We start from the raw sequence: 15,149 nt of genomic DNA on the forward strand, positions 1-15,149 counted from the left end.
GGGGCCTTGTCTCCTGGCTTTTTTTTTCTGCCCGCCTTTCTGCTGTTCAGTGGCTGCAGCACGGGGCGAGACAAGGAGGGTTTTGTGGAACCCAGAAACAAAGAACTGCCCATCGAAGGTTGCCACAGCAACGCAACATCACCCTTGGACCCGTGAGGCTGGCATCATGGGTGGCTTATTGCTATTTGTTAAGGGAGCAGAAGAGAGGGTGGCTGGGCTGCGCCTGGTGGCAGGTGGACGAGAACTCCCTCAGCCCCAGACTCAGTTTCCCATTTTGAACAAAGGCATCAGCTGTGTCCTTGCATGGTTGGCCTCTGCCCCACCCCATTGGCACAGCCCCCTTTGGGGCTTTTGGGCAGGAGCTATCAAAATTAACACTGTGCATAACTTTGTTATTGTCTTCAGGGCTCTAGTCACACACGACCATGAACTTTGTGACTTAAAACAACAAACATTTGGGGATGCCTGGGTGGCTCAGTAGCTTCAGCTCAAGTCGTGATCCCTGAGCTCAGGGATCGAGTCCCACATCAGGCTCCCCAGAGGGAGCCTGCTTCTCCCTCTGCCTATGTCTCTGCCTCTCTCTCTGTATCTCTTGTGAATAAATAAATAAAATCTTAAAAAAACCCTCAAAAACCAAAACCCCCCCAAACATTTGGCCTCCCAGTTCTGGAGGCCAAAAGTCCAATACTGAGGTGTCTGCAGGGTTGGTTTCCTTCCGGAGGCTCTAAAGAAGCTTCTGTGTCTGTCTCCCAGCCTCTGGGGGTTTTGGCATCAGGGGCTTCAACTCTGTGTCTCTCCTTATCCCATAAGCACCCTCATCGTCGTAGCGGGTTAGGGCCTCACCCTCCTCTTAACTGATGACATCTGCAGATGTTCTGTTTCCAGATGAGGCCACTTTCTGAGTACTGGGGGCTAGGACACCAACATAAGCATTTAGGGAAGACACAACTCAGCCCAGAGCACTGCTTCTGTTGTATTGTTATTTATTAAGCCACTCTTGGCCACAGACAGCTTCTTCCTGGAGAAGGTGAGCTGTTGGGCTGGTTGTCTTGGGAGGAGGTAGAGGAGGCTGTACTTCTGTGGGGTCCTCAGCTCCAGGGCTGGGTCCTCCCTTTTCTCTGTAACCCAAAGCCCAGCGTTGAGCCCGCCCCTCCACAGGTGTCAAACTCTGCAGAGATTGGAGCACTGAGGTCCAGCCTGCTCTGCTCAGACACCCAGCCCTGGGACTTGCTGCCTAAGGGTCTTAGTTCTCTCATCTGTGTAATGGGCTCAGCATGACCCTGCCCTGGTCACAGGTAGAGTGACTGCTGCATGCAGGCAGAGAGTGGCTGCCAGCAGGTGGGTGAGGAGAGCAGCCATGGACACCCAGACTTGTCTAGGTGCCAAGGGGCCAGTGTAGGAAAACCAGACCCTGGGAGAGCCAGGGCAGGTGGCAGTGTCAGCGCCTGGCAGACAGCCCCACCCTCCGGCCTTGATGACTGCCCTGCACACACTGGGCGGCTTGCCCAATGCTTTGTGCACTCCCTTCTGCTCGTCCCTAGGCCAGAAGCACCCTTTCACCTCTCTTTTCACCTCGTACACTCATTTATCCCTTGACAATCTGTTTGCTGGTGCCCACTGTGGAGCCAGGTGCCATGCCAGGCACCCAGGCATCTTGGTGTACCTGTGTGCCCTGGGAAGCCTGTCCCCTCTTGGAAGCCTTCACACTATGCTGTGTCTCTTCTCTCAACTCCAGCACATAGTAGATGTTTTCAAAGGTTTCCCAAAGGGATGAGGAGTACTAATCACATGGCATTGGGATTTCTGCTTGCATCTAATGCCTTCTGGACTATGAGCTCCTCGAGGGCAAGGCCAGGTCATCCCAACCCATTGACCCTGGTTCTCAGTGTAACACTGGTATATAAAAAGTACTTAACAAATACTCTATTAACTCTATAGTGTGGATCCAGCATAGAGAAAGTGCTGACAAATCCTCAGTGAAGTACACTTAACATGGGTCCAGCATACAGAGGTGCTCCATGAATGCTTTGTGACCTTTATTGGCACAGATCCAGCACACAGAAGGTACTCAGTGAATGCTCTGTGATCTATACTGGTGTGGTACTGCTGGGTAAATTCTCCGTGAACTGTACCAGCATGACACCAGCATCCAGAAGCTCAGCGTATACTCAGTGGTCTGCACGTGGCATGGACCCAGCATATGGAAGGTGCTTTAGTAGATACTCTGTGACCTGTACTGCATTGATCCCTTTATTCTGAGCCATGTGTCTATCCCTTATTTTTATGGGCCTTCATAGTACTAATTGGGGTCTTGGAGGGAACGTTTTTGATGTTTCCATGGAGTTTAACCCCATCTGGTGGATAATGGTCAGCAGGGTCCAAGGTGAACAGGTGAGCTGCCCATTGGGCCAAGGAGAGGACCCCTGCCAAGCTGGCCCTGCTTGCTGGCCAGGTGCTTTCAGACCTCACCCCCAGCAATCTGACTCCCCTTCCCCACCCTGTCAGGCCTGCCTTCCCAGCCTGACTTGAAAACCACTGCCCAGAGTCACACCAGCCAGGCGCAGACTGAGTGCCATAACACCTGGGGGTGTTGCTTCATATACTCTACACGATGGTTTCCCCTCGGTAAAATGAGTGGGGCAATAGATCTGTGTGCTTTCGGAGCTCCAGTGCGGATCAAAGGAGAGACTGGAGGAAATGAACGAGGCGTGGACTCCAGAACACTAGGAATGCATATTGCTTAAGATAAAGTCAACTGGCATTTCCACATGTGGATCTACGCCCAGCAGAAATGAGTGCAGATGGTCACCAGAGATGTGCACACGAGTGCTTACAGAGGTCTCCATGATGGCCCCAGACTGGAATATCCACCTCCAGTAGATACATAAATTGTGGATGGAATTCTGCACAGCGATGAAAACAGCCAATCATTATATCCAACAACATGAATGAATCGTGCAAAAGTCACGTGGAACCAAAGAAGCCAGACAAAAGAGGGTTTGTGCTCTGTGATCCCATTGATGGGAAGTTCAAGAATAGGCCAAAGTAATCTGATGACAATGTCAGAGGCTGGTTTCCCCGAGGGAAAAGTCCCTGGGAGGGGGTATAAGGGCACTTTCTGGGGGGCGGGAAATGAGCTCAGGCTCCTTGTGGGTGGTGGTTATGGGGGTGGGTGCACAAGGAAGAGTTGGTCAGGCTGTACCCTTGGGGAGCTGTACTGTGCATCAGTTGGACGGAAGGAAAATGAGAAGCAGAAAATGGAGAGAATGCTGTATTTAGCAAAGTTTTGTAACAAATACCACATTAGGGATTAGGCACAAAATAAATATTGGCTAGTCCAAAAACAGTGTAATAGAAAGGGGGGAGGGAAGATGGGGAGAGAAAAGGGAAGGAGGGAGAGGAGGAGTAGGGGAAGGAGAAGAGGGAGGGGGAGAGGGGGAGGAATCCTTCCCCCCAGCACCCCCCCCAACCCGGGAGGGACCTGATCTTCAGGTCTCCTGGGAATCTTGTGACCAGAGCTGCTCCAGGCTTCCTGGGCCAACCTCCAGGAATTATACCTCTCATTCCAGGTTCATGAACCACCGAGTCCCTGCCCACAAGAGGTACCAGCCCACCGAGTATGAACATGCAGCCAACTGTGCCACCCATGCTGTGAGTTGCATTTTGGGGTGCTGAGAGGGGGCCCCTTTCAGGTGGAAGGGAAGGCAGTCCTTCACACTTGGAGAGAGTCAACATTTCTATTCCATGGCGATGTCCCAAATGACGACAAGTCCTCTGTGGCTCTTGGAAGAGTGAGTAGGATCTCAAGGGAAGGCCATTTGGGTACATTGGACTCCGGTGCTAAGCATGCCTCTTTTGCTCTATGAACCTTCAGTGGCTCCCTGGTAATCTGGACTTCATAGCAAGCTCCAAAGCAGGTCTTAGCTCCTTAGTTGGCCCACCTCCCACTGCCACACCCTTCCTCCCAGTTTCCAGCACTTGAATGCACTGTTTCCTGGGTAGAAGGTACACCTGCATGCCTTGGCACATGCCATTCCCTTTCTCTGGGATACTTGTCGACTCCACCTCAGTCTTGCCTAAGAAATCCTTTTCTGGGATCCCTGGGTGGCGCAGCGGTTTGGCGCCTGCCTTTGGCCCAGGGCGCGATCCTGGAGATCCGGGATCGAATCCCACGTCGGGCTCCCGGTGCATGGAGCCTGCTTCTCCCTCTGCCTATGTCTCTGCCTCTCTCTCTCTCTCTCTCTGTGTGTGACTATCATAAAAAAAATAAATAAATAAAATAAATAAAATAAAAAAAAAGAAATCCTTTTCTGGGCAGTGTACCCTTCTGAGAATAATGAAAGATCTAGACCCATGTCCAGTTCAGTAGCCACTGGCCCCTTGTGGCAGTTGCACACTTGGAATGCAGCTTATCTGTTGGAGATATGCTGGGAGTGTGATATACACACCAACTTGGGAAGACTTAGCATGAAAAACAGGATGTAAAATATCTCCTTACTGTGTTTATGTTAATTACATGATATTTTGGGTATACTGGGTTGAGCAAAATATAGTATTAATTTCACCTATTTTTCCTTCTAAAACCGCGGCTACCAGAACATCCTAAATGACTGGTGTGACTCACATTACAGTTCCGTTGGCTGCTGCTGTCATAGAACCTTCCTCCTGAAAAAGTGTTCCCAACACACAGAACTAGGCATGCTTTTAGAGTTCCCCTGCCCCCAGTGCTTTGGAGAGTTCTAGACTCCTCAAGGGCAATGATGGAGAAACCAAGCTGTGAAGAGTGAAGGGTTTTTTAGGTGGGCGTGATGGGGTGGGCTGTTTTCTTCAGAAGGCGCTAGCTTCGTGTGCAACCACACAAGTGTGAGGTGGTGTGAGGTGCCTGGGGACTGCGAGGCTGGGCTGTCAGCTGATACAGAAGTGGGGGCAGTGACTGGTGATGCTCCTTGAGGCAGGGAGCTTTGGTGTCTACCACAACCTTCTCTAGAGCTGTGCTGCCCAATATGGTAGCCTCTGGCTCCGTGGGGCTGCTGAAATTGAAACTAAAGTCAATTAAAATGAAATAAAATAAAAAATTCAGCACTTTACTGCATAGTCATGGCTCAGGTACTCGGTAGTCACAGGTGTCTAGGGGTTCCCATGTTGGACGGTGCAGGTCTAGGACTTTCCCACCATGGAGGGAGGTTCTGTTGAGTGGTGTGGGTCTAGAGAAGAGGGTGGACAGTGGGCTCTGGGAAGCTTAGGGACTCTGTACTTCCCTGGCCTGGAGGCTGGCCCTCTAGCACCTGTCTCTGTTCTGCTTCCAGCTCTGGATCATCCCCAGCATCCTCGGCAGCTCCAACCTCTACCTCCTGTCAGATGACGACTGGGAGACCATCTCTGCCTGGATCTATGGCCTTGGCCTCTGTGGGCTCTTCGTGGTGTCCACTGTGTTCCACACCATCTCCTGGAAAAAGAGCCACCTCAGGTGCCTCTGCCTAGTCCACGGGAGGGGTGTGTGCCAGGCAGGGTGACCAGGGCAGGAAGCATGCCTAGCTGGGCCAGGAGGGGTCCAGGGTGGGGACCTGTCTTTGTCTTGGGTGTCCGCAGGTGGGTCCCACCTGGGGAGACCATGTCACCCACATGAGCCTTGTTGGCTCACCTCTGAGAGGCCCAGAGAGTAAGCCTCCAGCTTCTGGTGTTGTTATGAGGGGCCTTTGGAACTGTCAGAACCATCAGAATGACTGCCCCCTTCTGGGAAACACCCCTACCAGTTCTAAGTCCTGTACAGATGTCACCCCTGGTCTTTCCAATAATTCTGTGGTATAGCATTAGTCGCATATTTTTAAATTTTTGGGTTACTTTTAATTTTTAAAAACACTGTGGTAAATACACATCGCCTAAATTGACTATCTTTGCCAGGCCTAAGTGTCTAGTTCAGGGGCATTAAGCACATTCACATGGTTGTGGAAACACCATCATCATCTCCATAACTTTATCTTCCTGAACTGAAGCTCTGTGCCCTTTGAACACTTGCTCCCTATCATCTCGCCCAACTCACCATCCTACTTTCTCTCTGAGTCTGACTCCTCTCGGGAGCTCACACAAGGCAATCATAGAATATCTGTCCTTTTGTGACTGGCTTATTTATCCGGCACAGTATGTTGCTCACTCCACATGGTAGGTAGTGCGTCTCAGAACTTTCTTCCTTTTGAAGGCATTAAATAGACATATTCCATTGTGGGTACGTAGCACATGTTGCGCATCCATGCATCCATCGATGGATACTTGGGTTGCTTCCACCTTTTGTGGCTCGCTTCTTTCACTAAGCATGATGTTCCAGGGCTTGTCCATGTTGCAGCACATGGAATCCCCATCTTGTGCATAATGACACTGAAATTTGGAAGGCCATAGACCATGGGTCTTGCTCAAGATCACCGAGCTGGTCCTATCTGAGCCAGAGGTAATCCCAGGAATCCAGGGTCCCCCTAATTCCAGGGATGCCCTGTCCCATTGCAGCAGCTGCAGTGATACCTCTTCCCCAGATTCAGTGCCTCCCTCACCCCCGGAAACCCCATGACTCTGCTGTGTCCCCCCTTCCTGCTTCCCATTCTTGCTCTCCCCATGGGTCTTTCTTCTTCCCCACCGTAGGAGTTTCTTGTGGCTGCCGTAACCAATTACCATGTACTGGGTGTTTAGAAATGACAGGATTTCTTCTCTTGTAATTTTGGAGGCCAGAAGGCCAAGATCATGGTGTCCATGGGGTCATCCTCCCTCCAAAGTCTCTAGGAGAGGATCTGGCCTCTTCTGGTTTCTGGCAACCCCAGCGTTCCTTGGCTTATCCTTCAGGGTGCTTGTGTCTTCATGTGGCCTTCCTCCCTGAGTGTCTCTTTGTCCAAATCTCCCCCCTCCTTTTCTTACTAAGACAGCAGTCATTGTCATTGGGTTTAGTGTTCAGTTAACCAGTGGTGTGACTGTGCTGGCTGTCGCTGTCCTCATCTGTCACATGGTGAATGAAACTAACAGTACCTACCTTCTAGGTGGGATTAAAGAGCTAATGTTCTAAATTGCTTCGACTAGTGTTCTGGTCATGTCACATGCTCTATACATGCTAGCTGCTGTTGTCATTTTTATTTCTAGGAGGATATGCAGTTAAACCGTACATAGGATCACTGGTCAGTCTTGTTGAGGGCTGAGGTTTCCTGGACAGAATCAGTTTATGTTAGTTATCTATTGCTGTATAATAAATTATGCTCAGTCACAGAGGTTTTAAATAATAGGAAACCTCGATTGCCTCTCAAAGCTTTGGAGAGCCAGGAATTCAGGGGCTTGACTGTGTGGTTCTGGTTCAGATCTCTTGTGTGGTCCAGATGCTGGCCTGGTGCTGCTTCCATCTGAAGGCTTGACTGGGGCTGGAGGAGGCTACTTTCAAGGTGGCTTCCTCACGTGGCTGGCAAGTTGGTGCTGGATGTTTAGCAGGTGCTCAGTGATTCCCACATGGACATCTCCACAGACACATGGCTCCTTTTTCCCAAAGTTAGCATTCCAAGAGAACAAGGCAGAGGCTCTAATGTCTTTTCTGATCTGGCCTCAGAGATCACACACCATCATTTCTGCAGCCCTCTGTTGGTTACACATGTTGTTTGTCTTATTCATCACGGGAGGGGCTACACATGGGTGTGAATACCAGAAAGTGGGGCTCTTTGGGCATCATTTTGGAGGCTGGCTACCACACAGAGCAGATATATTGAAGCTTACAATTTGCTATGCAATGCGAGGTCGCAACAAAAACATTAATGTTTATTGAGCACTTCCTGATATGCACTGTGCTAAGTACCAACTCACTTAATCCTCACAGTCATCCTGTGATAGGCTGGTATTCTAACCACTTGACAGAGCAGAGAGTTGAGGCCAACAGACAGATGGTAAGGAGATGGTTCAAGGTCATACAGTCCCTAAGTGGTAATACTGAGATTCGAACTCAGGCCTTCTGGCTCCAGATCTGGACCTGAACCAGAATACCAGGACCCAGAGGATCTTTGGGGGAGGGGGGCACATAGATAAGTTCATTGGTTTTAATCACCAAATTATTTCATCATATGAAATCTTTTGAAAAGCCCAGCATATTAAACTGAAATGCAGAGATGCCTGGATGGCTCAGTGGTTGAGCATCTGCCTTCGGTTCAGGGCATGATCCCGGGGTCCCAGGATCGAGTCCCACGTCGGGCTCCCTGCATGGAGCCTGCTTCTCCCTCTGCCTGTGTCTCTGCCTCTCTCTCTCTCTGTGTCTCTCATGAATAAATAAATAAAATCTTTAAGAAAAATAAATAAAAATAAAGCCAAAATGCAGAGTTATACAGGTGTAGATGTCAGACATTCACCTTTCTGGGAGAAGGGGGTCTTTGAAGAAACCTACAGGGTGTCCCCATTCAACCTCCAGAGTGCTGGGGAGCCTGGTTTGAAAATCACTGCTCTGGGCACTCACAGATGGGGAGCCTGAAGCCTAGGGGTGGTGGCTGGACAGAGGCAAGTCAGCCTCAGGCCCCTCCACACCTGAGGGGAGGCATGTTTGTCCCAGGGTGTGGCTCTGGGGCCCTAACCCTGACCCTACCCCTATGCCTTCTCTGCCCCAGGATGGTGGAGCACTGCTTGCACATGTTCGACCGAATGGTCATCTACTTCTTCATAGCGGCATCCTATGCACCCTGGTGAGTACCCCTGTGCTGTCCCTGGGGAGGGCTGGCTTCCTCTCTTCGAATTTCTTCTTATATTGGCTGGGTAATATGTTGATTCAGCACAGAATAGTGTAGGTAAGAACACACCCTCTGCCCATTCTCCTTTTAGAAGCAACTACTTATTACCAGTTTCTTGTGTATCTTTCCAAAGTTATTTTGTGCGAAAAGAGTGAAAGTGTGTGAACATAATATTGTCAATTTTTTGGTGTTCATACTTCTCCTATTTTTAATACAAAAGGAAGGATACCATTCAAATTGCAATTTAGTTTTGTTCTCTTAGTAATATCACTGAGGGCATGTCTCCATATCAGTGCATTGAAGATTTCCCCAGTCTTTTTATTTTTCTGCAGCAGCATAACATTTCCTGGCCATCCCCTGTTTATGGATATTTCTGGCATTGGGATGCTCTGTCCCTTGGCTAGGAGAGGCTATGTTGCGGTGAAGCCCCTTGCTTGGGTATCATTTAGCACATGTGCGTGAATTTGTTGGCTCAAATAGTATGAAGTTGCTAAGAGGCAGCCTTTCCTGACCTCCAGAAATGGCAGCTTCATCTGGTTGGAGCCTGATCTTTGGAGGGTAGATTAGAGACTTGATTTCTGGGTGGCAGAGAGTGGGCCTTTTATTTGGTTAAGTGTTGCCAGGTCACCATCGGTGTATCCATTTTAAACTCCCCCAGCAAGTGACCTAGAGTTTTCCAACTTGATTTAGTAATAAATCCAGGAAGTTCTGGAATAAGAAAACACTCAGCTTCACACCACATTCTAGAAGCCTGGCGAGGGACGCCTGGGTGGCTCAGCGGTTGAACGTCTGCCTTTGGCTCAGGGCATGAACCCAGAGTCCCAGGATTGAGTCCCACGTCGGGCTCCCTGCATGGAGCCTGCTTCTCCCTCTGCCTGTGTCTCTGCCTCTCTCTCTCTCTCTCTGTGTCTCTCATGAATAAATAAATAAAATCTCAAAAAAAAAAAAAAAAAAGAAAGAAAGAAAGAAAAAAAGCCTGGGGAGCCTGCAGAGCTGTTGGGCTCACATTTGGTGAATGTGTATTACGTGGCCGGGTGGTGCTGGGGGTCGGGACCCCGAGGGTCTGGCCAGTGGAAGGGTGTCTGTGACAGGACAGTGGTGGCATGGCAAGATGGGCATGTGTGCATGCAGCCATGGGAGCTCAGAGAAGGTGCTGCTGTGGTGTGGGGGCCTTGGGAGGGCTGCCTGGAGGAGGTGTGCTGCTCTGAGAAGCACGTGTGCTTCTGAAGAGTGAGGAGCCACAGAAAGGTTTGTTCTGTTTTTGCCTAGGAAATTTCTATTTTTGGCTGTCATAAGCGGGGCCTTCTCTTTCACTGTATCTGCTAATAGATGGGTCTTTTTGTATATATACAATGACTGTTGCTTTTTATTTTTATTTTTTATTTATTTTTATTTATTTTTGACTGTTGCTTTTTAAATACATTTAAGAGTGCTGGTAAGTGCCTTCAGCTCAGGTCATGATCCCAGGGTCCCAGAATTGAGCCCCACATCGGGCTCCCTGCTTAACGAGGAGCCTGCTTCTCCCTCTCTCTCTGCTACTCCCCCTGCTTGTGTTTTCTTGCTCTATCAAAAAATAAATAAAATCTTTTAAAAAAAGTAAATAAATGTTTCATGGAGGTGTGCTATACCTAGAGAGCATGTGCAGTCGTAAGTGTACATCCCAGTGAATTTCTGCACACAGCAGCCAGCACCCAGATGAAGCAGAATGTATCCAGCTGCCTCATACTCCTCGTCCCCTCCCCTCAAGGTAGCTACAGTCCTGACACCTGTCATCAGATGATAGTTATGCCTGAGTTCTTATTTCATGTTAGTGGCATCCCCGTTCTTTTGGATTTTGCTTCTTCTGCATAGCATATGTCTGGAGAGACCCATGGAGTCATCCATCCTCCCTGCTGGACAAGGTCCTGGTGACCATGCCTTGGGTGTCCGTGCTCCTGTGGCAGGTGTGGCATGGTGCCCACATCTCATACAAGGGTAGAGGTAAAGGGAGTATAGATGGGAGGCTGTTTGGTCTATCCTTAGGGGTGATGGGGCTTTGAAGCAGGATATTGAGGTGATTTTATTGTTTGGAGGCAGAAGGGTGGCTGCCTTGGGAGCAGGGAGGTGTGGGCAAGGTTGGCACAAGGACCTAGGGAAAAAGAGGTGGTAGCCCGGCCCCTAGGAGTGGCCAAGGCGGTTAAGAGGAGACAGGGACAGATTGAAAAGACACTTGCAGGCAGCTGAGTAGAGTGACATATGGAAGGTGGGAGGAGGCAAGGGGGCCAGGGTTTCTTGGGCCAGCCTCCCCCTGAAACCAGCCGTGCTGCTGTCTGCCTGCGAGATGCAGGCACATGCAAGCCCCACGCCTAGCTGGGCTTTGGGAGAAGAGGTGACTCACTTCTATTCCCAAAACTGGTGTGCTTTTGGTCATCGATGCCAAGGGGGCAGGCATAAGTCTGGAGGTGTCTAGAATAAGCAAGATCCTGGAGGTGTGTGTACGTGGGAAGCCACTGGAGCAGGCCAGGAGCAGCAGAGAGAAGCTAGGAGCCACAGGAGGGACCTCATTCCCTGTGGCCACTTGTGGTGGGTCCCACGTGTGCCCTAGGCACCACCTGCAGTTGGCAGGGGCCAGGTAATGTCAGGTTTCCCTTGGGACGTGACTGAATACAGTCAAGTTTTGGGCTCAGCTGCAGTAACTCTCTCTCTCTCTTTTTTAAAGATTTTATTTATTTATTCATGAGAGACACAGACACAGAGAGAGGAAGAAGCAGTCTCCATGCAGGGAGCCCGACGTGGGACTTGATCCCGGATCCCAGGATCACGCCCTGGGCTGAAGGCAGATGCTCAAGTGCTGAGCCACCCAGGTGTCCCAGTAACTCTCTTTGACATGGATTTCTAGAACAATCCTCCATCTGTCCTGCCTCCTGCTGATTTAATGCCTGGGTTTCTAGTCTTTGTGCCTGGCTGCGGCTGGCTGGGCTTGGGCTCTCTGTCCCGTGCCGGTGTCTGAGGATGGCCCTCCTGATGGGACTTAGGGTCTCACAGGGAGCACAGATGTTGACCATCCCAATACTGACACAGGAAATGAGTCACAGCTGTGGGAAGGGCTGTGAACGAGGGGGGCAGGAGATGTACCCTGGTTTATGAGCCGTTTTTAGGAGGAAGAATTGGCAAAACATGGGGGTTGATTGAATGTGGAGGAAACAGAGGAGCTTGGGGACCAGTTTCCTGGCTGGCTGGGAGAACGAGAGGGGACACCATAGATCCTGTGGTGGGTATTTTTCTTTGAACGGCTCTGGTTCTCACACCATTTTCTGCAGAACCCCCGAGGTTTCCAGAGGACCACGGAGGGGTGGGGGTGTGCATGACTGCAGGTTCCCCCATCCTTGCCTCAATCAGAAAACCTCATTTTTTAAATGTTTGCTTCTGGTAGATTGGACTTACGTGTAAGATTCCTGCATACAATCTTTACTTAAAGAAAAGGATAGGGATCCTTGGGTGGCGCAGCAGTTTGGCGCCTGCCTTTGGCACAGGGCGCAATCCTGGAGACCCGGGATCAAATCCCACGTCAGGCTCCCGGTGCATGGAGCCTGCTTCTCCCTCTGCCTGTGTCTCTGCCTCTCTCTCTCTCTGTGACTATCATAAATAAATTTTTTTTTTAAAAAAGAAAAGGATATAAAAGATGCTTGAAATGCTTTGGCACCATAGAAAGAGAAGAGCAGAAATATTTATTTGAAGTTCAGCTCATGTTTTGTGGGGAAGGGGTGTTCATTTTTTTCTCTTAAAGTCAAGTTGAAATTCAGCATAGTGTGTATATATATATATATATAGAGAGAGAGAGAGAGAGAGAGAGAGAGAGAGATTTCCTTTATTTATTCATGAGAGACACAGGGAGAGAGAGAGAGGCAGAGACACAGGCAGAGGGAGAAGCAGGCACTGCCGGAAGCCAGGAGGAGCCCGATGTGGGACTCGATTCCAGAACTCTGGGATCACGCCCTAAGCTAAAGGCAGACGCTCAACCGCAGAGCCACTCAGGCATCCCGAAATTCAATGTAATGTTTTAGAAAGAAATATTACATGTGGTTCGATGCTCCCTCACCTCCATCCCAGCCTGTCCTCCTATCCCTTCCTCTGCCCACCCCCCTCCATCCCATTTTATACTTGTCCTCCTACCCATTGGCCAATTTTGCATCTGTTTGGAGAACTATTTAGAATGCTCTTTCCTGATGGTTCTTCTGGGTAATGAGTTGGTTTTATTGTTTATTTTTTACCTTTAAGCTATCCAGTATAAATTAACTTATTTATAATAACAATTGGACTCTGAGCCAGTTGCTTTTTGGGGGCAGGAGGGCAGACAGATTTTTTTTTTTTTTTTTTTTTTTTTAGAGAGTGAGGAAGAGCAGGGTGAAGGGTAGAGGCAGAAGCAGACTCCCAATGTGGGGCTTGATCCCAGGACTCCGGGATCATGACCTGAGCAGAAGGCAGATGCTTAACCAACTAAGCCACCCTGGTGCCCCCAGACAGATGTTTTATATAAAGTATTCTCATTCAAGAAAACCACTTCAGGGGATGCCTGAGTGGCTCAGTGGTTGAACATCTGCCTTCAGCCCAGGGTGTGATCCCGGGGTTGGGATCAAGTCCCACATCGGGCTCCCTGGAGCGAGCCTGCTTCTCCCTCTGTCTGTGTCTGCCTCTCTCTGTGTGTCTCTCATGAATAAATAGATAAAAACTTTTTAAAAATTTTTAAAAAAGAAAGCCACTCCTGAAAAAGAGCAAAAGGACCCTCCCCCCACAACCACTGCCATCATTAACTGTCCCTTTCTAGATGTAACTTCTGCTACCACTCAACAAGGGGCTCAGATTGGAGTTCTGCGCATTGACGTGTTTCTCTTCATATAATACAGTCCTGTTATGCTCTGCTCAATCCTGGCACACCTAACAATATGTCTTGTTGTATGCACCTAAGTATAGATTAGATTGTTTTCCTGTTTTCCAAGCTGCTATGACTATACCAGAGGACGGTGTGTTTGGCAGGGTGCAGTTGGAACACAGAAACCATACAGTGATTTGAACACCAAAAACTTGGTATAAAGGATTCATAATGGGAGATTGGAGTAGGAGAGAATTGATTCATGAGCATCAAAGACAAATCTGGGGAAGCCAGTAGTGGTGGAGATAAGGGACAACTACCACCAGCCCCACCTTCACCCAGGGCAGAGCTCCTACCTCATTGGAAAGAGCCTGGTCTTTGCCCACGGGATGACAGAGCAGCTGCTGAGGGTTTGATGGGGGTGGGGTGGCTTGCTAGAAATCACCCCTCTTGGGTGCCGGGAGAGGCCAGCCACAGGAGGTCCTGAGCTTCCCCACTTGTTCTGTGCCAGGGAAGCTGCTGGTTGCTGGGTGCTCCTGGAACTAGCAGCCAGAGACACGCCTGCAGGAGCCTTAGAGCATTTTAGTGCAATTCAGTTATGCAGACACTGCACAGGGTGGAGGCCAGGTGGCCTGGACAGGAGTCCCTATGCGGGGGCCCCAGTGTGCAGGTGTGTGGGGCTGCAGAGAGGGTGCAGGAGCAGCCACCTGGCCTGGGGCACAGGCCTGCACTGTCCAGGACCTGAAGCTGTACCGCCGCTGCTGCCATCACCTAAGTCAACAGCAAGAGAACACGCCATGGCCAAATGCCAGAGAAAGCCGCACCTGCAGGCACCTGCCCTGGGAAACAGCCCTGGCCACGTAGCTGCGGAGAAAAGCCTGCTCTGCAAACGTCATGGGAAAACCGCAGGAACCAGGGAGGAAGAGCCTTTCCTCCTACAAAGTCTCTTCATTTTACTCCCCTGACAAAGCTCAGCATCGTGCCTCGGCCAAGGAGGGATGTGCGAGGCCCAGCTCTGTTACCTTGGGGCAGGCAGAAAGGGTGAGAGGCAGTCATTGACAACCAGCACAGATGGATGCCATCCCCTTCCCCTGCTGGTAGACAAGGGTGTCTTCCGGCTTTCCCCGATGGACCCATGCCGTGATGAATGTCCTTTCCTGTGCCTCTGGGTGCGAGTACCAGACAGCCTTGACTTGGCTGATCCCCCGGGGCCAGAAGGACCGGGTCATGGGACATACACACCTTGGGTTTGGTAGATTCAAGCAGATGGGGGGGCACCTGGGTGGCTCAGCAGTTAAGCGTCTGCCTTTGGCTCAGGTTGTGATCCCGGGGTCCTGGGATCGAGTCCCACGTCGGGCTCCCTGCAGGGAGCCTGCTTCTCCCTCTGCTTGTGTCTCTGCCTCTCTCTGTGTGTATCTCTCATGAATAAATAAATAAAATCGAACTAGGGGTGGTGGAAGGGGAGGAGGGCAGGGGGTGGGGGTGAATGGGTGACGGGCATTGAGGGGGGCACTTGACAGGATGAGCACTGGGTGTTATTCTGTATGTTGGCAAATTGAACACCAATA

At 50.2% G+C, this 15,149-nt stretch overlaps 1 protein-coding gene across 10 annotated transcripts in view; it reads left to right on the forward strand.

Annotated features, from left to right (window-relative positions):
* The window catches only part of RADIL (Rap associating with DIL domain), a 127,376-nt gene that overhangs the window by 22,272 nt on the left and 89,955 nt on the right, over positions 1 to 15,149 (forward strand). For 9 of the 10 annotated variants that reach the window (XM_035717596.2, XM_049111179.1, XM_035717595.2 and 6 more), the window contains exons 2-4: positions 3,570 to 3,651; positions 5,307 to 5,467; positions 8,613 to 8,687. In XM_035717596.2, coding sequence (XP_035573489.1) covers positions 3,570 to 3,651; positions 5,307 to 5,467; positions 8,613 to 8,687 — 318 coding nt within the window. Of the gene's footprint in view, positions 1 to 3,569; positions 3,652 to 5,306; positions 5,468 to 8,612; positions 8,688 to 15,149 lie in introns of those variants that run through there. The other variant, XM_035717590.2, reaches the window with a different exon arrangement.

Source organism: Canis lupus, chromosome 6 (genome assembly GCF_003254725.2).
Source record: "Canis lupus dingo isolate Sandy chromosome 6, ASM325472v2, whole genome shotgun sequence".
NCBI classification, from domain to species: domain Eukaryota; kingdom Metazoa; phylum Chordata; class Mammalia; order Carnivora; family Canidae; genus Canis; species Canis lupus.